General features: G+C 43.0%; 1 protein-coding gene across 2 annotated transcripts in view; it reads left to right on the top strand.

Annotated features, from left to right (window-relative positions):
• Positions 1–27,456, top strand: part of ADAM22 (ADAM metallopeptidase domain 22) — a 1,118,190-nt gene that overhangs the window by 965,315 nt on the left and 125,419 nt on the right. For both annotated transcript variants that reach the window (XM_069211564.1, XM_069211563.1), the window contains exon 22: positions 15,939–16,058. In XM_069211564.1, coding sequence (XP_069067665.1) covers positions 15,939–16,058 — 120 coding nt within the window. The remainder of the gene's footprint in view (positions 1–15,938; positions 16,059–27,456) is intronic.

Here is a 27,456-nt window from a genome sequence, read left to right as displayed (position 1 = left end):
GTAATGGAGACTGTGGAGCCTAGGGCCCTCCAAGACTGCTGAACTGGGCCTTTTGAAAAAGTTTCGGGTAAAGGGGAGGCCATATATCTGGTGGATCTCAAGATCCCCAGACACTCATTAAGGGTCCTACACATCAACAGTCTCAAGCCACACTATGAGAGGTCTGAGGTTAACTTGCTGTTATTGGCATATGATTGGGAGGAGGGGGAGAGTGACCCTCTCCCTGACCTATCATTAAAAGGGAAATATGGGTAAGTGCAGGGTGTCAACCTGTCCCCAACCCTGACCCAAGAGCTGCAGAGAGGCTATCTCTAGTTATTATGGCAGTTTGCCATTGACACAGGTGAGAGCCCCCATATCAAAAGGTTTGTCTGTCAAAGAGAGGGCTAGCATTGAAAAGGAAGTCTCTAAGATGTAGCCGGGGTGATAGAGCACTCCAGTAGCCTGTGGTCCAGCCTAGTAGTGTCAGAGTCACCAGATCCTCGGGGTCTGCGCACATTCCCAACACGTCCACCACTGAACAGCTCCAAGACTCTGATAGATAAATCACAGAGGCTAAGAGAGTTCAAGAGGGGAAGAGGGGATTAGGAGGGGAACAGCTGGGAAGGAGACCTGTAGTAAGAAAAAGGTTAAAACACACAATATGAAAATTACATCTCATGAAATCAATACTAGACTATGACTCTAAGCCTAGTCATTCTGAAAACATGAACAACCTAAGAATTAGGCTTAAAATGACTAAGTTTCAAGATGGCCGGAAACCTGTAAGGGAATCAAGATGGATTAAATGAAACTTTCAAATTCAAGTACTTTCCTTTACATGAGAATCAGGAAAACATTCTGAATAAGTTCTAAACCAGTCATATGAATCCTTTTTTTGAGAATGCATACTAGGACCATGCAATATTGCATCTAGAAAGAAACTCTGGCCTTTTGTGTTCTCTTGAAATGTTTTAACACGAATTGCACACATTGCAGATTTTCATATATATATAGTAAACACCATAAAAGGATTGTGCACTATGAATAACACTATATGGATTCAGGAAACAAATCACACAACTTGTCAACTCGAATCCTACCTAATAAATGTCTTAGAATAGTGGCATACAATGAACAACATGAATTAAGCTTGAGGAGAGAATCGTGCGTCTTGCCGATTCGAGTGCCACCATGTAAAATGTCAAGAAATGGTAGCACACAATGAATATCAAGGTTAAATCACCATTAAACGAATCGCGCGTCTTGCCGATTCGTAAGCCACGATGTAAATGCCAAGAAATAACAGCACGCAATGAATAACAAGATTAAAGCAACATGAAACTAATTGCGCGTCTTTTGCCGATTCTTAAGCCACCATGTAAATGTCAAGAATAGAGCACGCACTTCCCTGGTGTTGAAAAGTAGTTCTGGTACCAAAACCTGTACCACTGGGCACCACCCCAGAACTCCGATTCTGTGTGGACTACACGGGGATCAACTCAATTACTAAAAATGATGCTCACCCCATCTCCAGAGCTTAAGAGCTCATCAATAGGTTAGGGGCTGCCACAATTTCACTCTGTTAATCCTGTCAAAGGCAGAGGTAAGGGCCAAAAATGCCTTAGTATATTTGCAAAACATCAAGTGAAGATCCCTCACAGTTTGGAACTTCATTTGCTTGTTTTGAATATACTAAGGCTCTGGGTAGCTCACTCTATTTGCCATTTATGGACCTTACCTCTGCCTTTGACATGATTAACACAGCAAAATTGTGGTCATTTTTCAAGCTGGTGGTGGTGGAGGTGGCTATCATGGACTTCCTGAAGAGCTTACATAATACTCTAACAGCTAGGGTCAGATATGAGCCCAAATTTAAATTATCTGAATATTTTAATCTTCATGGGGATATGACAGGGATGTGTTTTAACACTTTTGCTTTATATAATATACACTAGTGGGCTTTCTGATGAATTAAGAGTTGTAACACGTGATGTTCCACATGTTTCTAACGCTATCATCCGTGCTTATGTAAGCCAATGATGTCTCAATGGCACGAACAGCCAACACCCTGAAGAAATTGATTAACTGATACGTTAGTTTTAAGGATGGTCTTGAACTTTCTACCAACTTTTCCAATTGCATATATTAACTCAAGGTCCCAAGTAAATGAAAAATAGAGTATTTTCTGTTGGGAATCAAGTATTAAAAAAGTCCACTGCTTTTCATATTTAGGGCTACTTTACATATTTCCTTAAGGTGGTGTAATGTGTTAAATACACTGAGACTGCAGTTTACTAGAGTGATGGGGGCAGTCTTTAGTTTTGAAACTAGGATTAATAACAAGCCGTTAGACTGGAAGAACAAATTAATTTAGCCAAATCTGTCAGTGCTGCTTGCTGTGCTGCTGGCATTTGGGAGACATTTGATGTTAAACCCCCACATTCAGAAGAAATCTGTTTTTGTTTGTATTTTGACCTTATAACTGTTTTAATAGAGGAAAGAGTTGTAAGTATTTGTTTGTTCTTTACCCAACATAAATTTTGTAGGAATTCAGGAATATTTAATCTCTGTATTTGATATACACTAGTCAAACCTGCCCACTAGATTTAAAGTCGGCATGTTGCACCATTGGTCTGCTTATCCGATGGGTTGTTTTTTTGTCTAATTCCACTGACGGTTTGTCTTGTATTTCATGTTTTTTGCAATATGTTTAACTCTCTTTGGGTTACATATCCCAAACAATCCTAATGTGAAATGATTGTCATGAATTGTGGAGTGAGTCTTTACGATCACTTTTCTCTCTTACTGTTGCTTACTGAGCTGGTAAATTTTTAAAATGTGCAGGACAAATAATTGTTCTTTGCTACCAATGTGTTTTAATGGGTCAGTCTAATGTCTGCCTTCTCTTCATGTCATCTGTGATGTTTTATGGCTTGTTAGTAGAAGATCATTTTCTTGACTTTACTTGAATACAATTCTGAGATGCAATTTACAACAAGACTCTGACATCAAGTGAAGTTTGTGCATAGCAGTTTAATCAAAGTCTAAAACCAATATGCTGCAACGGAATCCAGTCAAAACAATTGGTAACTGGTACAGTGGAATCTATCATCAGATCATCACTTTCAGATGCCAAAACATACTGTCATTTCAAGTAACACACTTCCCCCACCAAGAAATACAATTCCCGAACATGACAACAATTTTTTTTACCAAAGTCTTGTATCTAGAGTATCAACATCCCCAATATTGTCAAGGAAGATATATATATATATATATATATATATATATATATATATATATATATATATATATATATGTACATATATATATATATAATTTTCTTTTTTAATTGCAAAGTGTTCTGTCTTGTTGTACCACATCTCTTTCTCCAACACCTAGCAACCCCTTTCTCTGACTACCTGTAGGTCACCTCTCTCTGGCACCTGCTAACACAGTTGTCCTTAACTTGTAGCCCGGGGACTCCTGGAGGATCAGGAAGCCTACTCAGAGGTCGGCAGCTGCTTAGAAAATTAAATAATATTAACAGATTACTAAAGTGTATACAAATAAAAAAGCAAAATATACAATTGGAAATTTTAAATGTTCTGTATATGAGAAGGGACTTGAAATTGAAGGGTAAAAATTAAGTTAGTATCCTCAGATTGATTCTTGGAAGCAGTGCAAGTGCATCATACAGAATATACTATGGATGATGGGTGACCTCGATTAAATTTAGGAAAGCCCCAACCTTCCTATTAAAATTAAAATTTTGTTTTTCATTTGTAAATGAAATAAAATGGCATCATTTGATTGTTTAATGAATGTTTGTTTCTGTACATTTTATGTATTGTTTTGTGGTTCAAATCATCAAAAATGCTTAGGCAGGGGTCCCTGGCTTCGAGTAATGACTCAGTAGCTCTCCCCAGATTCCAGTAATGATTCCTTTAGGGGCCACAGAACTCAAAAGGTTGAGAACCACTTCTCTGTTTCACTGGCATACTGATCTGTGTCTCATGCCTCTCTCCATGCTTCATCTTACCTCTTCTACCTCACCACTCTCTCTGTATCTCTGCATCCATGGCTCACCTCAACTTTCTCTCTACATCACCCACCTCTCTGTAACTCAGTGCTCCTTTTTTCTCACTTCTCTGTACTTCAGTTCTCTGCCTGATGCTCATCTCTCTCTTCAGCTCACCTATCCATCCCTTTCTCCTCTCTCACCCATCCAACTCACCATCCTGTACATAACATCTCTATCTACTTAATTTCCCTCTCTAGCTCACATCACTCTTCACCTCTCTTTATCTATCACAACCTAACTTCTCAAATTACCTCACAGTTCATTTGCTGTTTTGCCCCTCCACTTGTTTCTACTTCTGTCCGCACTACTTCATACCTCTCACCAACTTAACTGTTTATCAATATTTTCCTTCTCCCTCAACCTCACCTCTCTTTCTCTATCTCATCCTTTCTCTTGACTTCACCTTGTACTCTTCACCTCTTCTGTTGTTTTACCCTTTACCTTCCTAGTGTCTTTAAGTCCCATTAGACATTTTACCTCCTCTTTGTTTCTGTACTTAACTTCTCACTTTGCCCCTCTCTCATCCTCACCACTTTGTCACAGTCTTGCCTTGCATCTCTCTATACCTCACTCACTATTTCACATCTCTACTTTGCAGCAGCTCTTCTCTCTACCTTTCCTCTCTTTCTACCTCATTTTTCTGTGTACACCACTCTACTGCTTCTCACTACATTCCTTATCTCTAGATCCCTTGTCCTCACTGTAAATCTGTTCCTATCCCTTTTCTTCTTTTTACTTACTGCTTGCTCTGTTAATGCTTTGTCAACATCTCTTCATTTTTCTTTCTAGCTAGCTCATATTTCTATTTACCTTATGCTTCTCTCTACCTCGCCTATCTCCGTACCTCATCTCCATCCTTACATTCTTTTCCTGTCGATTTCACTGTTATCTCTTACCATTTTGTACCTCCCTTCTCCTGTCTCTAACTGCCTTCCATTCCTTCTACTGGGCAGAGCGAAGGTCACTAGCTAGCCAGAGATGTATACAGACAAAAAAGGTGAAGAAGGACAATACAGGGTGTTTGACTTTTTTGCTTATGCAGTGTCATCCCCAATCTTTTTGCCTCCTGCCTCCTGTTTTATCTGACCTGTTGCTGTTGGCTTTTGAACTCTGAGCACTTTACCACTGCTAACCAGTGCTAAAGTGCATATGCTCTCTGTGTAAATTGTATGTAATTGGTTTATCCATGAGTGGCATATTTGATTTACTAGTAAGTCCCTAGTAAAGTGCACTAGAGGTACCAGGGCCTGTAAATCAAATGTTACTAGTGGGCCTGTAGCACTGGTTGTGCCACCCACATTAGTAGTTCTGTAATCATGTCTCAGACCTGCCACTGCAGTGTCTGTGTGTGCAGTCTTAACCTGCCATTTCGACGTAGCAAGTGTACCCACTTACCAGGCCTAAACCAAGAAAATTGATGGGAAATTATCAGATGTCAACAAATATACAGAAATGAAGCTAATAATTTCAAGCACTATGTGCACTGGTCCCCTAAACATCCACAAAGTCATCCTTACGAAGTCTGACCTAACAGTGGTAGCAACAAGATGATTAGAATGAATTCCATTTGAAATGTTGTTAGAAATTGGATCTCTAGCTGGCAGAAGTTGCCACTCTGTCCAAGTAGAGACCACAATTCTGAAAGTTTATCTGTGCTCACCTTTAGGTAGTGTGGCATAGAGCAGTCAGGCTAATCTAAAGAGGCAATGTGTAAATGATTTGTGCAAATGCACAGTAACACAGTGACGATACCACAAAAGGACTCCACACCAGTTAATAAAAATAGCATACATGTATATGAGTCAAACAAGACTAAAATGACAAAAATCCAACATCCATAAGGCAAGTTATGAATCTTCAAAGATTAAATCAAAAAAAGACAATAGCTCCAACAGGAACTATCTGGTTGCACTGGACCAGGGCAAATTCAAAAGTGCATTCTGACAGCAACAGAGCGTGGGCCGGGTACAGGAGACAGGCAGACCCGCTGACAGTACCTTTGTTGCGTTGATGCTTGGTGATAATGCGTTGATCTAGAGGAGGGGATGCGTTGAGCTTGCAAGTGATGCATCATTTCCTGATCGGGCAACGTAATTGATGCGTCAATGTTCAGAAGCGATGAGTATTGGTTGTGATGCCTCGGTGTTGCATCAGCCAAGCGGGGGCTGCATTGTAAGTCTGGGTCATTGCTCAGTCAGCGAGGAGTGTCTGCGGCTTCGTTGCATGCAGCGGTAAAGCAACGTTTCTGCAGCAGGATGCCTCGGTTCCAAGGGACACGCCAGTGTTGTTGCATCCGTTCTTGTATTGCAGCACCACACTAACCTCCAAGGGCCCAGGAATGGATTTGGCATCACTTGGCAGAGTAGGACTCACAGCAGGAGAGTTCAAGTGCTGGTAGCAAGATGCAGGTGAAGTCTTTAATATCCATGAGGCTTCTGAAACAGGAGGCAAGCTCAGTGAGGCCCTTGGAGAAACTTTAGATTGCAGGATGTAGAGTTAGTTCCAGTTCTCTCACTCCCAGGGGAGACGTAGCAGGCAGCAGGCCAACATAGCAAAGCAAACAGCAAAGTGGCCATACCTCCTGACAGCAGTCCTTCTTTCTGGTATAATGTCCTCAGTCCAGCACTGTTCTGAGTATATGGCGTCAGAGGCCCGGTACTTATACCCAAATATGCCTTTGAAGTGGGGGAGACTTCAAAGAGTGGCTTTGAAGTACCCCAGTTCCCTTTCAGCCTAGTCCTGCCTACCAGGAGGTCAGTGGCTTAATAACAGTCCCCTGTGTGGGGTCAGGCCATTACCCTATAAAGTGTGAGAGCCCCACCACCCTGCCGAGGAAGACCAATCAGTATGCAGATGGAATGGAGTGGCAGTTGAGTGCCCTGTATGTATGGCTGTCTGGATGGAATGCACAAAGGTAGCTGCCACCTAACCTTACACAGACCAGATGTGGATTGGAGGCAGGCTAAGGCACAGGATGGATACAATAAGTGCCAACTTTCTAAAAATGTCATTTTCAGACCTGCAATTTAAAAACTACCTTTACCACAAGATATTTTTTTTAATTGTGAGTACAGAGACACCAAACTCCATTTTTTTTTCTTTTCCCAATTGTAAATTACACTTAAAATATGTTTGAAGACACACTAACCTATAGAAGAGATAGTCCTTGCAGTAGTGGAAAACGAATGTAAGCGTTTTTGACTACCTGGACAAGTTAAACTTAAAAGTAAATGTCCAACTATTCAAATACACTGCACCCTGCCTTTGGGGCTAACCAGCGCCTACTTCTTACATGTAATATAAAGGAAGGTTTGGTCCTAGCAAGTGGGTACACTTGCCCGGAAGAAAAAGTAGTTTAAACTGCCCACACGGGCTCTGCAATGGCAGGCATGAGGCATGTTTGAAAGGCTACTGTAGTGAGTGGCACAACCAGTACTGCCGGCCCACTAGTAGCAATTGACTTACAGGTCCTGGGCACATATAGTGCACTTAACTAGGGACTTGCTAGTAAATCAAATATACCTGTCATGGAGAAGCCAATCTTACCATGTTTTAGACACAGAGCACATGCACTTTAGCATTAGGTAGCAGTGGGAAAGTGCCCAGAGTCCTAAAGCCAACAAAAACATAGACAGAAAAAGAGGAGGAGGGAGGCAAAAAGTCTGGGGATGACCCTTTAAAAAGGGCCATTTCCAACAAATGTAATGATTGCTGCACAACCACAAATATCTAGATCCAAAATGGGGCCTCAAACGTCCTTAAGATCAGGGCCTGGAATGCTAGCTGCCATGCAACAAAAAGCAGAAACTAGCAGTGAGTACACACGAGTGAAGCTAGTCTAACACAAGGCCATTAAGGGAAGAACTTGGGTATTGTGAAAAGTCATGTTGAGTGACATAGAGAGCTTTATGAGTACGTTTTATTGCAAGGCTGACGTATTTCGCTCAAGCTAAAAATAATGGAGTGGTCAGTAAAACTCAATAAGTCATTCAATCTGGAATGGGCCTGTCATCTCTGGATACAAGATACACATTCAGACGATTGTACAAAAGCTGCACCACACAGCAACGAACATGAGTAATTCGCACATAATGCCGAGAGCCGGAGTAAAAATAAGGTTTATTTTGGTATTAAAAAAATCAGCAACTAAGTGATTACCGTTTGCTTCAGCGCAAAAGTTGACAACTGTAAATAGTAATTTGTTACAATTATGCAATTGCAACTGGCTGCAAAAGAAATGGCAGCCAGTTAAAACGGCTGCTGATGTGAGCCTGGGGAGGAAATGCTTATTTAAACTAGATTTGGATTATTAGAAAAGCATGCAGCCATTAGTTCATAAATTACAGATAAACATTGGTAAAATAGAACATATTATTGAACCTGACAGTTCGCAAAATAGTATAGTCTCTAATTAAATGTAATATATAGATTATAAAACAGAATGATAAAGTTCAAATACAGATCCAAAGGACACTCCGAAAGAAAAGCCATTCATAGAGTAGGAAAATGAAATTACACATTTGAGAAATGAGGGTTCTAACATATAGAAAGATAATATACAGCATAAGAGATCCGTCTACTTATCCAAGACGTTCCCTATCCCCATCCCCACTAAAAAGGAATAAAAGCCAAACCCCAGCTAGAAAGTAGGCAGACAGTTCTAAAAACGTATATCCCGCAAAAATGCATCCAGAAATCAACAGGTTTCTTTAACAGCTTACTTCTGTCAGCAAAGTAGGAACTCAAGGGTAGGTCATGGCCCTGAATCCATATAACTGGAGTAATGTTAGTCCAGGAGTGGCCCACGTTTATTTTCAGCGGCAAGGCATAACATGTACTTATGCCATACCAGCGAAAATAAACGTAGCACAATATTATAATTTTTTTTAAAGGAACCCCTCTAATAAACCCACATTCACGGATTTATACTTACAGTTCAGAGGTCACATTTCCTATTATTGCTAGAGCACATCCTAACTCATATGAGCGAACACTGTTTGCTGTGTCACGAAATGCATGTTGCAGTGCCTTGACAAAGGAAACGCGTTTGCTTGTCATAGGGCTCATTTATTGTGATTTGATCTCAGTGCATGGATTTAACACGTTGTGTCCTGGTTCCGCTTTGTTTTATAACTGCTACACATTACAGGACGCAATGACATAAATCTACTTGTAGATCCTCAAACAGTAATATGCTATTTATCACCATTGTTGAAGGAAGAAATGGACATAAGGACCCAGTGGAGACGTCGCCTCTAATGGTCAATGGCGCCTCCCCTCACGCAACAATGATAGTAAATAGCGTGTCGGTCTGTGCATCTGCATGTATGCTGTTCGCTGTCTCAAAGCTAGGGCTCCTGGGTGAATAACTGGATAGCAACATAAAGAAGAGATTTTATCATCCATGAGGAAATATTCTCATTATGAGCACAGTCCCTGTTATTGTAGGTGATTGGGGGCACAACCCATATTTTTGCTAGTGTTTATGTGCTTCTCAGCCTGCATTTTAGTATTACAAAGGAGCCATAGACAGTTGTTGTAGCGCCTTCTCTAATATGCATTACACAGTTACAAGGCTTGACCCACCTCATTAGATAGTTGGTATTCCGTTGTTTGCATATAGGATTTGACTCATGCAAATAAGGAAACATCTTTGCCTTTGTGCCTGCATTATTTCATATGGTTAATGAGGCATTCGAGGGATGCTCTAACTGTCTCCTACTCATTGGGGAGCACATGGTTTGTGTTATGATGTGGCTCGCGGCTAGATGTGCGATCGTTGCCGCGAGCCTAGAATGTTAGCGTTGATTCTTTCTTTGTCAGTTGCTTGCTGACAGGGGAAGAAGACACCGCGTTAGAGGAGAGCTCATGAAATAAAACTTACCTGCAATACTACAACGCTGCCTCCTGACCATCGTTACATTCTTTGGCGACGAGGATGTCAGCAAGCAGGTTGCTCTTCTTTTGACGCGGATGTCGTGAATGTTCCGTTGCGATCCGTTTTGCTGTTGGATCGCAGACGCAGCTTACTGAGTGGTGTTGTCACCTGATACTGCCGTTTAATGCCTCTTCAGCGGTAGTTTCATTTCTGAAATCATCCAAAATATTTACAGGTTGCAGTCCGGCTCGTATCTGGAGACACGGCTACATTGGCCTCGGTCATGTGAGTGTTGTTGTCATGACAACGTTACGATGACGTTCTAGAAAATTGGTGGCGGCCATCTTAGAGAGTTGGGAATACTCTCTTTCAATTGCATTTTGCACACGTCGAACTATTTTTTTTGTGGTGGCGGCCATCTTAGAGTGTTGGGAAAACTCTACTTAAAATAGATTCTGGCCAAGACGAACTGCTCACTATTGCATGTACAAGTGTCTTCCACGTTGATGGGCACATCTGTAGCCTGCTGTTGCTTACATTGTTTTATCCTGACAAATACCTGGAGGAACATTAATTTTGGGTGTTTTTTTGGGTTTCTTTGGAGCATACAGTCATACCAAAGTTTGTGTTTAACAGAGACTGAGCACAGATTCACACAATGGATATGTCAACTGCTGCTGTGCACTCTCCACCTCTATTCTTGGTGCAACCTGGGAATCCGCCAATACTTTGGGAGGAGTGGATAGACATATTTGATAAATATCTTGAAGCCTTAGATGGGTTAGGATTCTCGTCCAGTAGGAAAAAAGCAATCTTACTTAGTTCCCTAGGCAATGAAGGTCAGCATGTCTTCAAGTACGTGCCTAAAGCTGTTGATCAGTCTGGTCAACCCATAGATGATGTATTTTTGGAAGCAAGGCGGAGACTAGAAGTAAGGTTTGCCAAGACTGAGAATGTAGTCATGCAGAGATTTAAGTTTTACACACAACCTCAAAGGGATGGTGAGTCCGTGGACGAGTTTGTCACTCGTTTAAGAGAGCTTTCTGTCAAATGCAGATTTGGGGCGATGACGGAGGAGTTGATTCAGGACCAGCTCATTGTGCAGTGTAGGAGCAAGAAAATACAGGAAAGATTGTGGGCAGCAAAGGACCCCAAGCTGAAGGATGCAATAGAAATTGCGAAGGTGGTTGAGGAGTCAGAGTTTTGTATGAAACAAATGGAGAGGAGAGAGGTTAAGATTTCTGAAGAGGTATCTTTTGTTCAGGGTGATGTGGCTGTGACGAGTAAATCATCCTGGGAAAGGCCTAGTGGATCTAAAAATGGGAGGTGCAACAAGTGTGGGAGCAGGTATCATATTTCTGAGTCCAAGAATTGCTTTGCCCTAGGGAAAGAGTGCCGAAAGTGCGGGCGCAAAGGGCATTTTGCGAGAGTGTGTAGGGAAAAAGAGTATTCAAAGGGGAAGGTGGCCATGGTTGGTGATGCCTCAGGTGATGCGTATGTAGGTGATAAATTTGGAAGGGTGTTGTGTGTTTCTGGGTTGGACGTGGCAGGGGTAAGAGCAGAAAGGATGCAGAGACCTAAGGCAGAATTTATGGTTAAGAATGTGTCTGTAGAGCTAATGGTGGATTCTGGCTCCTTATATACAATAGTTCCTAAGGATTTATTTTTCCAATTGTGGCCTTCAACAAGACTATTGCCAAGGGACATCAATCCTGGTGGGTATCAGGGTGAACAGATAGAGATCATAGGTTATATGCTCACTGAAATAGGGTTCAAGGGGAGAAAGATTTTAGGCAAAGTGTATGTGGCAGAATCTGGTCCGCCTATTTTGGGTTGGCAACACCAGTACGATCTTCGCATAGTCATCAGTCCGTGTGCCCCTAGTCAGGTGGCTGCAATCGAAGATGTTTCTCTTGCAGGTATATTGAATGGGGCTAAAGGGGTATTCAGAGAGGAGATGGGAGAGTTGAGAGGTTATGTTCACGAGATTAGGCTGAAGCCCGGAGCTGTTCCTGTGCAGCACAAGGTTAGAAAGGTTCCAATCTTGGTGAGAGAGGGTGTAAAGGAACTCTTGAATGAAATGTTAGACAGTGGGGTGATTGAACCAGTGGAGGCCTCAGCATGGTTGTCACCTGTAGTGATTTCTAAGAAGAGAGATGGGAAGTTGAGGTTCTGCGTGGACTTGAGAGGGTTAAATCAGAATATTGTTACAGACAATTTTCCCTTGCCAAACATTAATGAATTGGTTCTACTGATGAAGGATGCTAAATACTTTTCAAAACTGGACTTGAAGCACGCATACCATCAGATTAGACTTCATCCTGGTTCTAAGGGCCTCACTGCTTTCATCACCATGGAGGGCACATTTCAGTTCACACGGATGCCGTTCGGTCTGGCGTCTGCCGCCAGTGTTTTCCAGAGGATGATGAACCAAATTTTCAAGGGGTTGGACAATATCCTGTTTTTCCAAGATGACATTCTAGTGTTTGGTGAAACTATTGAGAACCATAATATGACTCTGAAGATGCTACTGGACAGATTGTTGCAATCTGGTTTGACCTTGCGCCGTGAAAAATGTCAATTCTTGATGACAGAGGTGGAGTATCTTGGTCACTCACTGTTGCAAGAAGGAGTAAAACCGAAGACAGATCTGTTGGAGGCAATTAGGTTGGCTCCAGCTCCAAAAGACAAGGATCAATTGCGATCTTTTTTGGGATTGATTGAGTACTATTCCAAATTTGTAAAGAACTTTGCTAGCAAGACCGAATGCCTAAAAGTACTTTTGCGCAAGGGGGCTAGTTTTGTCTGGGGAGGAGAGCAATGCCAATGTTTTCAGTTGATTAAGAATGATGTATGCAACGCTGGCATTCTAGTGCCTTTTGACACAAAGAGAAGAACAATAATCACGGTGGATGCGAGTGCTGTGGGCATTGGGGCCGTCTTATCTCAAATGCATGGGTCGGTGGAGAAGACGGTTGCCTTTGCTTCTCGGACTTTGTCTTCTGCTGAGAGACATTACGCCGTTATTGAGCGTGAAACTCTGGCTGCGGCGTGGGGTGTGGAGTATTTTCGCACATATATATGGGGCAGTACCATCACATTGCGTTCTGATCATAAACCATTGCTAAAGATTTTGTCACCAGGTGGGACTGGTGAAGGGTCAGCGAGACTGGCTAGGTTGGCGTCCCGTTTGCAATAATTTAATTATAAGATTGAGTACATTCCTGGTTGGAAGAATGTGCAAGCAGACTGTCTTTCTCGTCTGGCTCTTGAGTGGCAGACAGTAGATGGTGACAATGTATTGGAGCATGAACAAGAGGGAGTCGTTGCGTCTGTGGGTGAGGTTATGCATTGGTGTAAAGGACCAGTGAAAGAAACTGACTGGGATTTAGCTATGAAAGCAGATGAAGTCTTGTTGCGGGTCGTAGATTTAATAAGGAAAGGTGGAAGGAGAGACAGTACTCTCCCGGTTTCTGTACGGCCTTTCAATAAGGTTGTGGATGAGCTTTCTGAAGTTGATGGAAGAATGATTCTGCGGGGTGAAAGGGTTGTTCCGCCTATGGGGGTGCGCAAACGCTTGTTTGATATTGCACATGAGGGTCATCTTGGTCAAACGATTACCAAGAGAAGGTTGAAAATGGAGTTTTGGTGGCCCGGTATGGATGATGATGTTGTGAGATGGGTAGAAAGATGTTCTGAGTGCATTCAGAGTGAGAAACGGTTGAGAGTGGGTGAGCAGTCGGTTAGTGGTAATATAACTGACCCTGGCAAACCTTGGCATAGTGTTTGTTTGGACTTTATTGGACCTTTGTCTGGCATTCGTAGGGGAAGGAATTTTGCCTTGGTTATGGTGGATGTGTACTCCAAATGGCTTATTGTCAAGTTTATGGGAGAGGTTACAACATCCGCTACCATAAGTGTACTGAGAGAAATTTTCACTGAGGAGGGTTTTCCGTCGGTGTTCATTACCGATAATGGTACACAATTAACGTCTGTGGAGATGAAAGGGTTTTTAGACTTGTGTGGCATAAGGCACGCCCATACAGCGTTATACAATCCTCGTGCTAATGGTATTGTGGAACGAGCTAATCGCATGATTAAGAGTGGTTTGCAATTGGCTGTGGTCAATGGTTTGGATGCTGGTTCGGTGATCTCAGAATTGGTGTGGGGATATCGAACTACAGAAAATACAACGTCGTGCAGAGTACCGTTTGTTGATATGAGAGGTAGAAAACCAGTCAGTAAACTCAGACCTGCATGGATGGAGAGATTGTTGGGGGGTGGCGGTGCATTCAATGGAGACTCAGCCAATGAGACAGGGGATGATAATGAGAGAATTAAACCAGGTGATTGGGTAAAAATCAAATCTGGTAGAGTGAGACAGGGGTTTAGCAAGTTCTTAGGTCCGTTTAGAGTTCATCAAGTTCACAGGTGGCATGTCTTGCTCGATAATGGCCAACGTTGGAATTTCAGGCGTGTCTCAAAAGTTTCCTCTGCATTGGATGGTGAATGTGCAAGGAGGGGTGATGATTGTAGTGGTTATATGTTGATGAAAGACGAAGATCTGAACGGTCCTAGTGGTGGCGAGAGGAAACAGTTTGGTGGTGGAAGTGGTGATGCTGCGGTTGGCAGGAGTGAGGTGATTATTGATGCTCCTGTTACCTGTTCAGATTCCATGGGAGCCTCTACTTGTGTTCCAAGTATGGTGTTGCCTAGAACTGTGGGGTTTTCCAGGACTACTAGAAGTAGGAGAACACCAGGGTTCTTGAGTGACTATGTAACTTAAAGCCTATTGCTATAGTAATAACTCTGTGTATAGATTTTTCTTTGTTTTAACTTGTTATCTCTTATTTTGTTATAGTTCTTTCCAGTTGTTTATTTGTGTTTTTTTTGTGGGTGTCAACGGTGGGGGATGTGTTATGATGTGGCTCGCGGCTAGATGTGCGATCGTTGCCGCGAGCCTAGAATGTTAGCGTTGATTCTTCCTTTGTCAGTTGCTTGCTGACAGGGGAAGAAGACACTGCGTTAGAGGAGAGCTCATGAAATAAAACTTACCTGCAATACTACAACGCTGCCTCCTGACCATCGTTACATTTAGCGTGACACCAGGGTATCCTCTGGAAGGGGGCATACAGCCTCAACAACACCTCTCAGCAGGATGTGTTGCACATCACTTTTGGGGGTGGGAGTCGTGGCCTCGGCCGAAGTCAGGCTGAAGATGCCCCTGCAAAGACAACGATAGTGCAGGAGGAGCTACGCTGTCAATGTCTCATCGGAATCATCCTCCGCATACAGAACTACCCCAACAGTGTGAGTGCAAAGACTATTCATGAGGCGTAGTGCAGGCACTGTACAACATTTGCATGTGTAAGCAAGAAGTAAAATGGTTCTTGCAACATAGCTCGGCCTCTTAGTGCTAGATAAATAAATAAATATTATTCAGTGCTGCAAAGATGTTTTCATTTTTAGCATCCGTCCTCCATGTGTGGTCACGATAAAAGTAGACCTTATATTTACGTTTACATGTAATACTTGAGTTCTTCTTACATGTCATAAAGATATGAATACCAGAGCCATGTTTTTGGAAGTAACATACCTGAAAAAACAAATTTGAAAGGTATATGATTGATCCAATTTATGAGAGAGCCAAAAGTCCAGTCTCAGGATAAAACACATTTATTACATATTTTTAGTCATAAAGCATTGGTTGCAAGTGGAGAGTCCATACAAACCATGCTATTATGATCATTTGAAAATACATTCTAAAGATTTGTTAATAGATTATAAGTTCATATACAAGCATACCATGAGGTTTGTGTACATGCTAATAAAGTTAAGCATATAGTGCAGTTAAACAATCCGAATGTATAAAAGATGTTGCATTGACAAACTTGCTTGCTAGTTACTGTATAGATTGCATTGTGTGGTATAATTCTCTATACAACAAATATCAAACGCTCGTTTTTTGTAATAGCTGTTTTCTATTTTTTGCAGAGATGTACTGTGCGGTTACCTTTTGTGCTCAAACATCTCAAATGTGCCACGACTTGGAGAACTAGATGGAGAAATCACAACATCTTCAATTTTACAGCAGGGAAAGACTTTGAACTGCAGGTACTGTAATGGCAGTGATGTTTTATTATAAACATCTACAAGGCAGCCTCCAAGGTTGGGTGTTTCCCGTGCATGAGTTCAGAGCCATTGTCCGCACCAGTTTAATTTTGAATTGGATATTATTTTGTAAATGCGCTTTTTATTAGAACACTGGAGAAAGGAAGGGAAAGAAAGATAAGAGAGAAGGAAAGGAGTGAAAGGAGGCGAGAATGAAAGAAGAGGAAAGAAAGAAAACAAGCATTGGCAAAGCCAATATGTCTCTGCAATGCGAGAGCTTTGTCACTGTTTATTGGCCATTGCCTAGTGCGTTGACATTGGCATTGGGAGTGCACTAAAGTAAACAACACAGGACTTGCAGAAAAAGAAAGCAACATATTGATAAAAGGCACGATGGAAGAGAAGATGCATACAAATATAAATTGGTAGAAAATTACTTTAAAAAAAAAAAACGAGGTTGCACTAAAGGAGATAAGCATTTTTCAGAACCAAAAGTTCTAGTTTTGCCTGTTCTTTTTGGCTTTTCCCATATTTGTCAACGTGTTTGTATACCTTAATAAGCGGACTACTGTTCGTTTGTATGTGTAAGAGCAGAATGTCATTACTCACAGAGAGGTGAGCTAATGACTAAAGTGGGCGGACTCATTTCCTACTGCGGTATTATAGCAATCAATCAATCAATGATGTGATGGGTGGAAATAAAATAGGAATGACACAAGAGACCAAAGGAAGAGAAGAGTTGGTAAAAGTCCCTATATGTTAAGTACATTAGAACATTTTATCAACAGCAGAACATCTTGGCTAACAGCAGACTTTAAAATCAGAAGTGCGATATGAAGCGCTATGTGCAGAACAAGTTGTTAGTATTTGAAGTGTTGGTGGAGAACATCAAATCGAGCTGTATACAAAACAAGTTATCAGTCAAGTTTCATCCACCAGAAGCAATCGGAGATATGAAGATACCATGAGTTATCCAAAGTGAAGAATTGGAGTTTGAAAGTTGTGTTTTTTAGGTAATCAAAGTTCTTACCACCAAAGCTTACCCCTTCTTCCTTTATCACTCACCATCTTTATACACACGTACATTGATATGAAAACATAATGAGACCTGCATAGCATTCCAGGCCAATGAGTGACAAATAGGCGCTTCCAAGCACTCTAACACAGTTTACCCAGAGTTGGCCTTTGGAGAAAGAGCACCCTGGATGAAACTAAATTGGGTGTCCCCTCCGACCCATTGTCAATGTTTTAGAAAAATGGGAGGGGTGGGGAGCATACAAAAAAGGAGGGACAGGAGAAGAAAAACAGACAAAAGGTGGCCACGGCTGCTGTGTTTAATGCACTCTTTTTCTGCAGCCAGGTCAAAGTAAGACTGTTGTAGGCAGCCCGTGTGCCACTCTGAAGGGTGGCGCCCTGGGTGTGGACTCAGCTCTCCCACTCTAAAAGCTGGCCCTAAGTTTACCCTTTATTCATATGCCAGAAGTAGCAAGACCATGTTTCGGTTCGAGACAGCGCATGCGCGCGGTCTATAGCCTAGACCTAAAAAGGAACCAGAGAGGAAAAAGGAACCAGAAATAATACATTGGGTAAGAAAGAACATATAAGTTCCCTATAGGAAAGCAGTAAACTGGAAGGAAAAAATAGGGAAGCTTGTACAAAAAGGAGAGCATATTGAAAAAAGGTTGGAAATGTAAGAGATAAATCCTTCTCCAGCGTGCTTGCCTTTGCGGGGGCTGTAAGTGCGCATCTTCTCAGATTGTAAGATTTTTAGGCAGTTTTGCTTGTGCACATAACAGAGTGGGTGTACAAACACAGCCCACAGTGCACGCTGTAATCTGTGTTCACAGACCCAGCAGTGTCATACACAGTCCATGCAGAACCATCTCAAGTCCAGCCCCACAGAGGATACAACTACGTCACTCGCACACAAGGTCTGCAGTTCATATCGGAACAGCTATGTGACACAAGATAAAATAATGCTGTCATGGCATAAGGCACGATTTTTTTCAGAAGTACCGCAGACCAGCTCTGAAGTAATGCTCTTCAAACCACAAAGTTTACGCTATAGTCCATACAGAATCGTCTCGGAAACAAAACAAACAGTGAGTTTCCAATGAAATGTGGGCCTAATTCTTTTCATATTCATTGTTTCAGAAAAACGATGGCACACCGGATAAAGCTCAGTGTGTATTAGCATGTGATTCCCCATGATATGAGAAGAATTACCTTGGGGTGAACAGGTTAATGTAGTATGCGCTTTCCTCCAGAAACGGCCTTTGTAGCAGAAGAAGCAGCGCAGAGCAGGAATGATGTCAGTGTGATCATTCCGTCGGTGAAGGGTGCGTTCTTCACACTTTTAATGAATGTGAGTCCCAAGTGTTTGTACATTCTCATGCTCCTGGAGAAGGGATGTACTTTAACCGGAGCACAGCACAGGAAGGCGAGGCAAGGAAAACTGCCACAGGGACGATGGGAGGGGCCAGCACAGGAGGCTGCAGGTCCCCAGCACAGGAGAAGGAAGCCGTGCCTGGGGCAAACAGGAGCCAGGCAGTGGCACAGAGGTTTTTTTTTTTTTAAATGGCACTCTTATCTAATGAACACACCAGCACTCCTTTTCAGCAAGGCCACCAACCCCTTTTTCCCTGTTGTCAGTGTGTTTTTGAATGTGTTCGGTGGGAGCCTGCTAACTAGGACCCCAGTGTCTATGCTCTCTCCCTTTAAATTTGTTAGCTTGGACCACACACAACCCACATTTGGCATACTAGTGCCCCGATGTAAGTCTCTAGTATATGGTACCCAGAGCATTGGGGTACGAGGGGATCCCCATGGGCTGCAGCATGTATTATGCCACCCATGGGAGACCTTGCAAAGTGTATCTGCAAGCCTGCTGTTGCAGCCTGCGTGAAAGGGTGCATGCACACTTTTCACTACAGGTCACTGCACCAGGTCGCTGCAAGTCACCTCTAAGGTAGGCCCTCCTAGCCCAGAGAGCAGGGTGCAAGTATTTGTGTGTGAGGGCACCCCTGCACTAGCAGAGGTGCCCCCACAAACTCTAGTTCCATTTTCCAGGACTTCGTGAGTACGGGGACACCATTTTATGCGTGTACTGGACATAGGTCACTACCTATGTCCAGCTACATAATGTAAGCTCCGAACTTGGGCATGTTTGGTATCAAGCATGTTGGAATCATACCGCAATACTGTTGCCAGTATTAGAAGTACGATGCCATGCACTCTAGAGGCTCCTTAGAGGATCCCCAGTATTGCTCTGACCAGCCTTCTGTGGTTTTCTGGGCAGCCCAAGCTGCTGCCACCCCTCAGACAGGTTTCTGCCCTCCTCCTGCTTGAACAGCTCAAGCTTGGGAAGGCAGAACAAAGGATTTCCTTTGAGAGAAGGGGTAACACCCTCTCCCTTTGGAACTAGGTGTTACATGGCTTGGGAGGGGCAGCCTCCCCAAGCCACTGGTATGATTTGAAGGTGCCCGCTGTGCATAAACCAGTCTACACCAGTTCAGGGGTGCTAAGTCCCTGCTCTGGCATGAAACTGGACAATGGAAAGGGGAGTGATTACTCCCCTGTCCATCACTACCCCCGGGGTGGTGCCCACAGCTCTTCCAGAGGGTCCCTGGGTTCTGCCATCTTGAATCCAAGGTGGGCAGGGGCCTCTGGGAGCATCTGAGTAGCCAGATCAGGCAGGTGACGTCAAAGCCCCCTCCTGATAGGTGCTCACCTGGCTAGGTGACCAATCCCCTTTTAGGGCTATCTAGAGTCTCTCTCTTGGGTGGGTCCTCAGGTTCGGCTTGCAAGATTCCAGCAGGACTTCTCTGTAACCTCTGCTTCGATTTCTAGCCACTGGAACTGCGACTGGTCCCTCCAGGAACCGGCAATCTACATCCACCACAAAGACTCTGCTTGCAACATTGTTTCCACAGCTCCTTCCAGCTTCTGCAACATTTCCCTAGCTGTTCATCCTCTGAGGGTGGCAAGACTTCAGTCTGCATGAGAAAGAAGAAGGAATCTCCCTTGAAGTGAAGGAGTCACTCACCTGCATCTCCAGGCACCAACTGCAACACCAACCGGCTGTGTGGATCTCCTCTCATCCTGAGCTGCGTGGATCCTTCATCACGGGTGGTGATCCGTAGTAGTCCTTTTGGTCCTTTCTGCCAGCTTTCCAACTTTGGTGGAGGTAAGTCCTTGCCTTCCCATGCAGGACAGTACCCCTGTGCACCGCGTCTTTTGCAGCTACCAAGGCTTGTTGGCATCTCCTCCAAGGGATTTTCAGGCTCCGTGTAGCTCCAGCCACCAGCACTCCTTACTGTGAAGCACAGCCCTCTGTGTGCTTCTCCTGCGGCATGGGATCCTTCTCCAGTTGTGCTGCATGGGCTCCTCTGCGACTCCTGGTTCCTCTTTCAGTGGGTTTCCTGTGGGGGCTGCCTTTTCTTCTGTGGACTCTCTGCCTTGCTGAGGGGTCCCCCCAGGACTTCCCCCATGGGTTGAGTCCTTCTGGGCCCCGCTGGTTCCCGGCAGCTCCACTTTTGCTTCACTGCGACTTCTACCTTTGCCAAGGCTTGTTGGTGGTGCTTCCATGCCACTGACCGACTGCGATCATCCATCCGGAGTAAGATGATGACTGCATCCTTCAGGAACTCTTCACCTGATCCAGGGCTGCATTCCTGGCCATCTTCGTCCTACCATCGACCAGCTCCTGCAACCACAGACTGGTGGGTAGCAGCTCCTGCCCCCACCAGACACTTCTGTGACTTCTGGACTTGGTCCCCTTTTCCACAAGTCTTCCTCTTCAGGAATCCACCGCTGGTTTCTTGTAGTCTTGTCTGGGTGTTGCATTTTCTTCTTTTCAGTCCTTTTGTGTGGTTTGGGGAAAAACAGTAACTTAGTCCTTTCTTCCTGGTGGGCACTGTGGTACTTACCTTTGAGGTTTCCTAGGTCCTCCAGCTCCCCTCTACACATCCCACTTACCTAGGAGGGGGTCCTGCATTCGCATTCTATTTTTTTATTGTAAGGTTTGGGCACCCTGTAGGGTCACTATTGTCAATTTGCATTTGCACTGTTTTCTATCACTTTTTATGCCTATTACTGATTACTAGTGTACATATTTAGTGGGTTTACTTATCTCCTATTGGAGTATTGCCTATCTAATATTTTGGTACTTTGTTATTATAATAAAGAGCCTTTATTTTTGTAACACTGAGTGTTGTATTTCATGTTTAAAAGTGCTATGTGAATACAGTGGTACTGCATGACCTTTGCATGTGTTCTAGATAAGCCTTGGCTGGTCATCCACAGCTACCTCTAGAGAGTCTGCCTTCTAGTCACTGCCCACAATACACTAATAGAGGATACCTGGACCTGGTATAAGGTGTAAGTACCTTAGGTACCCACCACACACCAGGCCAGCTTACTACAAGTGTCAAAATGGATGAAAATGCCCGCTGCGTATGCTCACAAAGTAGTTGAGCAGTGCTCTCGAGGCGGGCTAAAAACCGGAAGAGGCATGACGTGTGCATGCCCTTGACAAATGGGGAGACCTAAAAATGGAGCAACGATGGTGCCAGCAAATGGGAAGTCTGTGAGCGGGGCTGTAAACCCAGAAGCAGATACAGTATGTCTCGGTTCGAGACAGCGCATGCGGGCCGTCTAGAGCCAAGACTTAACAAGAAAGAAAAAAGAGGTAAAGACATTCCAGCTTTGATGCATAAGCCCATATATAACTGTTTTACGTTATACAGCTGGTCATAGTGTAAGAAAGTTCTGTATAGACTGACATTTAAGCTGACCCTTGATTATTGTAAATCTTTCTCAGTTTTAGCAGGCTGTTTTTGGAATGGATTACTTAAACAACTTTTAATCTCCATTGTGCATATGTTTTGCATGAGGTTGCTTCAGTGAGTGTTTTAGTGCTATATGAATGTTTAAGGTAGAAAATAAATCGAGTGCAGTAAAGTAGGCTAGAAATAGAACAAAACACTGGGAATTAGCATACACAATGCGACTTAAACCTCATGAAACATTGGCGTAAAAATGCTCTGGCACTGCTTGACTTGGACATCACAATAAAACACAGAAACACCACACTCTGGATTGCACTAAGATGCAGTCTGGGCCATCAAACCAACCAAACTTAATAACATACCTACTTTCGGCTGTAGAGTTCTGCCTGCACCCTCCTACAGTGTCACCCACAGCGCACCCTCCTACAGTAGCACCCAAAGAGATTAAAACGCTACCTTGGATCTTGAAAATCAATAATTCTCACATTTGGACTATTGCCAAATCACATGGCTGGTTTGTCGGGCCCCGCCACTAGCATATGCCATTTGCGACTATCAAAGGCTACATCGTAGGTATTTTCTCAAACCAGTGGTCACACACTGGACGCAGCATCAACTGCATCTTATAGTCGAAGCAATTCATTGTATTTTCTCATTCGGACAAGAAAAAGGCAGACTTGGCAGTTTATAATTTTAAATCCAAAGGTTTCACTTAGAAGCCCTTTTAATCCAAACTTACATTTTAGAAACATTTTAGAACACTGGGGCCCATATTTATACTTTTTCAGCGGCGCAAAGCAGCCGCTATGAAAGTACAAATATGGGCCTAGGATTGAAAACCGAGGTACGTAGGAAGGTAGCAAATGCTGTGCTTGCAATAGATTTGAAGGGATTCCCCTTCTGTTCGATTATGCTAGGAGGCAGCTGACATTTTCACTGGTGAAGGACAGCAACGACTTCACGGAGAGCAACAAAATCTTTTTCATCTCCAAACGGGAGGCATTTGTGGAACGTTGAGTACTGTCACTATAATCATTATAGTGGGTAGGTGTCTTCCACAGTTGCTACCTCCTGGTCAATCGGGGCTTCTGCATTAGTGCAATAAGAAATCTCTAACTCTTATGTTGTCTGTGGCAGTACCAGTCCTTCTGGCACTCAGCAAGAATGCCGAGGACACAACAATGCTTGGTACTTGAAATGTTGACGCAGTTCAGAGCAAGAAGAGCTCGAAAAGGCCAGAGGAATGTCTTCAAACCTGGGTCCTGATTGGCTCTGGTCGACTTCATCCAGGGAACATTCCCACAGCAACAGGGCGACCCGCTGCACAGTACATGGGGCCCCCCCTTCCACCCCACCCCACTCCTGACTCACGTAGGAGCCCCGAGGTCAGAGTACTGTGGTGAGGGGGCCCCTGGAGCTCGGGGCCCTCCCACTCCACAGGGGATGCAGGGGACTTTTTTTACGCCACTGCTGTTTTAAGTTCAGAAGACTACACAATTTCCTTTTGATGGCAACAATAGAATATTTGAAAAACACTAAGGCCCATATTTATACCTTTTTAGCGTCCCCATTTGCGTCATTTTGTTATGCAAAAGCAGCGCCATCTTACAAAATACAATAGTATTTTGTATAAGTTTGCACCCCTTTTGCGTCAAAAAGCGGTGCAAATGCAGCACAAAAAAGTATAAATGTGGGCCTAAGAATTACTTTGTCATTTGATGTTTTTCTGTGCTGCATTTCAATCAGCCACACTGCCAGGTTCAAGTACATCAATGATATTCCATATTAGTTCCAAACAAAAATTACTAGAGACTCTATATACATGTTGAGTCCTATCTAGGATAAGGTATTTATACTCAGCTCCCTTTGGCCACCCCACATCGTATTGAAAAGTTGGTAAACATCAGGTCACAGGTTACACTCCTGTACTCACTTCATGACCCTTTGATAGTTAGCACCTTGGCAGAATTTGCACATCCTTTCCAACTACAGCTAAGTCAACATGTGAAAGCAGTGCTTCTGTCCTTTAGAAGCTGATTATGGCAGTATCTAACATCTACTGGCACCTGTCCTTACACAGAGGCACACCCAACCTAAAAATGGCCTAAAAAAACACTCTATAAATTTTGTGGGCCAAAATTAGAGTAATCCATTGATTGTATCTGGTACTTATTTTTTTATACTTTGCATCCACATCTGTAACAGTGCTGCACTTGTCTTAGAAGGTGCCTGAAATCATGTATTGCATGATTATGCAAATGCCCCACAACGAATTATCTGCAGCAACTACATGAGCTAATCTCTGCCTGGCTGGAAAGGTGACCACCTTAGAGTCAGCCTAGACATCTGCTTCAGCCATCAGAGTTGCAGAGCTCATAAGGTAGCCAGCTTTATAGCATAGTTAACTGATCAGTGGGTCACCAAGAAATCTAGTTAGTCGTGAAAACAATTCCCTTAAGTCCATTTTAATAGGACTAGTGGTGGGTAGGCTTGAAGTATCCCACCTATCATTTTGAGTTCTACCTGGCCAACAGGTTTTCGATATTTGCAAACAAAAATTCTTAGCTTGTGAGGACCGGATTTATTTTCCCGGATTGTTTCAGGGAAGACTTATACATCACTTTGTCATCCCCATTGTAGTTAGTCCTCCACATTGTTTTGAGGCTTTTGCAGTTTTCACTTACCCTTCTTTAGGTCTTTGGTAAACCATGCGGAAGATGATTCACCCGTTTCCCTGAGTACCTTTTAAAGGGTGCAGTCTTATCTAGCGCTGCCCTAATATTGTTGTTAAGTGTATCCTCGGTAAACTCTGTCAGTCTCAAATGAGAGTCAAAATCCTGCCTGAAAGTGGTTTCAGTGTTTTTATGTCAGGCTCTTGTTTTATCTTCTTCTGCTCGGTGGCAGCTGCTAGAAGCCTGAAAGCCAACTGTGAATGTAATCGGGCATGGCCTGACTAGATCAGTAGCAAAGGGGAAAGAGTTTGAAATGAATCACAGTTGGAAAAGTTGAGTTCCATTTAGTGATCCCCCACTATGCATACGGCCCATTGATCTGATGGGTCAATTCAAATCTTTCATGTAGTTATCAAAGCCTGACCTGCTGTGTCACTGATGTCATCTATATACACGTTAAAGTCCCCAGTACTATTAGCATATTTAATTAAGGCAGTGCTGATTACATCAGCCACGGTACACAGGAAAATTCCCAGTTTTCCTGGGAGCCTATAAACCAGGACACCCGAGAAGGAGTTCTCCTTGATTTTAATAGAAAAGATGAGTCCTTCCTACAGCTTCTTTAGCTCAAGCCTGCTCACATTTGCTGAGAATGTAGAATGAAAAATCATAACTAGGTCTCCTTCTACTCTATTCTCACGACCATGGTGCAAAATGGAATAACTGCCAGGGATCGCAAAAGCATTGGCAGAGATGGCAGCGGGATTAAGCCATCTTTATGTGACAAACATTAAGACCCATACTTGGTCTGATAGTAGCAATCATATTTGGAATGTGTTTGACAAGGCATCTTTTATGAGTCAGGCCTTGATTAACATGCCCTTCGACACGGTCCCTACATCGGGTGGATTATTACTAAGAGGTGTAGTAAGGGCAACCCCAGTATCCAAGGGCACCGAGAGAGAGGCTGAGCAAGAAAAGCAGCCTGCTGGGAATTGTCCAGAAGAACGCGAGAAACTAAAATTGCAATTGTGTTCACCTCTAAGTTGGAGCAACGCTTACTTGCTCCACACAATAGTCCTATCTCTCACTAGTTGGACAGTGTGGCTTGCACTAGACGAGAGCTGGATGTGGACAGGCACAGGCGGGCTTGCCTTTGGTGTGCCAGCTGCATGCCCACTGTGGCATCCATGCAACAGCCTCCATGTTATGCCTCCCCAAAAGACTGAATGACTGCCCCACCTGGCCACAAACTGTAGAGAGCGCATGATCAAAATGGCGTCCCAAAATGGCAATGTGGTGGGAGGATAAATGGTGCTTTTAGATCAAATTATTCTGAGCTTAAAGCTTTCAATCTAGTTGTTTTTAAACCCTCTCAGATTTTTTTTTTAATCCTTACACCGTTTCAGTTTCAGTATTTGAGCACTTATTATCAATAGTGTACAGAAATTGTGATTTAAAAAAATAAGTTTAAAAGTGAGTTCATAAATGTTGGGTAGGAATTTTCAAAAGCTTAAAGTTAGCGCTGCAAATAGCGAATGATTTCCCACTCAAACCTAGGCATGGCTAATTTTCTGTAGGATTAGTGGTCTGTAAAAGGACAGAAGTTGAAGAAACCAGAGCTCCTGTCAATTCAACAATGGAAAACGAAGATGTAACATATGTGATATATTATGTCAGTAGCATTGCTAGACTAAGAAGGAACTGGATCAGCCTTGTAAATTATGAAAACTGGATATTTGGAAGCACGATATGGAAAAGTATTAGACTGACTGAGTAATAGGAATGGCCAAAGTTGCAGAAGTCGTAATATAAGCTAATGGAATGATTTGCTAAATTGTGGGGCAATTGTATCTTTACATAGTTGTGTTAATGAAAAGTCATGAATTCTGAATATTTATGGATTGTATAATCAAGAAGTCATTTAGCAATTGTTACTTGTAAAATGTTTTTGTGACCCTAATAATATTTTTTGCATATGAATGATAAGAAATCGCTGCATTTTATACTCTTCATTTAGGAGCACAGTGTAATAGAAAGACGTCTCCTAAAAGTCCACTGAAGTGTTCATAAAAGGGGGTTGAGGATAGTGTGCCAAAATGTGATTCTTACTTTTACATCCCCCAAACTGCAGAAGTCTTTTTAAACACCTTTTTTCCAAATAATTACCTCTTTCACACACAATCCCTTGTCTCCCAACATGTACATAAGCTTCTGCTCCGCCGTAGGGTTACAGACAGAATACACTCTTTTTTCTGAGTGCCCTCACCTTCCCTCATGGATAACCTGCATGGTCCTTCACATCCATCAAGGACTGCATGCTAACCAACCAACATTCCGACATCCTCAAATCAACATGATAGCTGCAACCACTTCCTTCCCGTTCTCAGTCGCAGACGGCAAACGCCCCTTGCCATTAAAAATGTATCATATTCTCACTCACACTTGGAAGCTGTATTCAACACAATGCTGACCGGGTTATCCATTGTTTAGATACCTTCCAGTCTATTTTTTTGTCAATCGTTCATCTTCCATTTTTTTATTTTCTAGGAACTAATTATAACAACATTATGAAAGAACTCTTCCGTAAACAATACTTGTAGGCCATCATTACAAATGGCATCATAATTCCTGCGGGGCAGGTATCAGCAGATACTGGCCCCATTGGAATTATGAGATCATCAGGAACACTGCGGGTCTCTTTACAATCATCAGGAGAATTTGGTCATTGAAAATAGTCAAAATCTCCATGTGAAATTAAGGGGAAAGAGGATCTAACGGGAGGGCGGGGGAGGCTTGTGCACAGAATTACTGACAACCTGGTAATTCCTCATTTCTTAGTGCACCTTCAGGGTCCAACTTTTAATTTTTTTTTGCCCACCTCTACAAATACCTTTAACACCTCTATCAGTAATCTCAGTAGTAGGGAAAATCTAGCCC

Source organism: Pleurodeles waltl, chromosome 10 (assembly GCF_031143425.1).
Source record: "Pleurodeles waltl isolate 20211129_DDA chromosome 10, aPleWal1.hap1.20221129, whole genome shotgun sequence".
NCBI lineage: Eukaryota > Metazoa > Chordata > Amphibia > Caudata > Salamandridae > Pleurodeles > Pleurodeles waltl.
The sequence above is the reverse complement of the archived record's forward strand: the minus strand, read 5'-3'. Positions and strand labels throughout refer to the sequence as shown.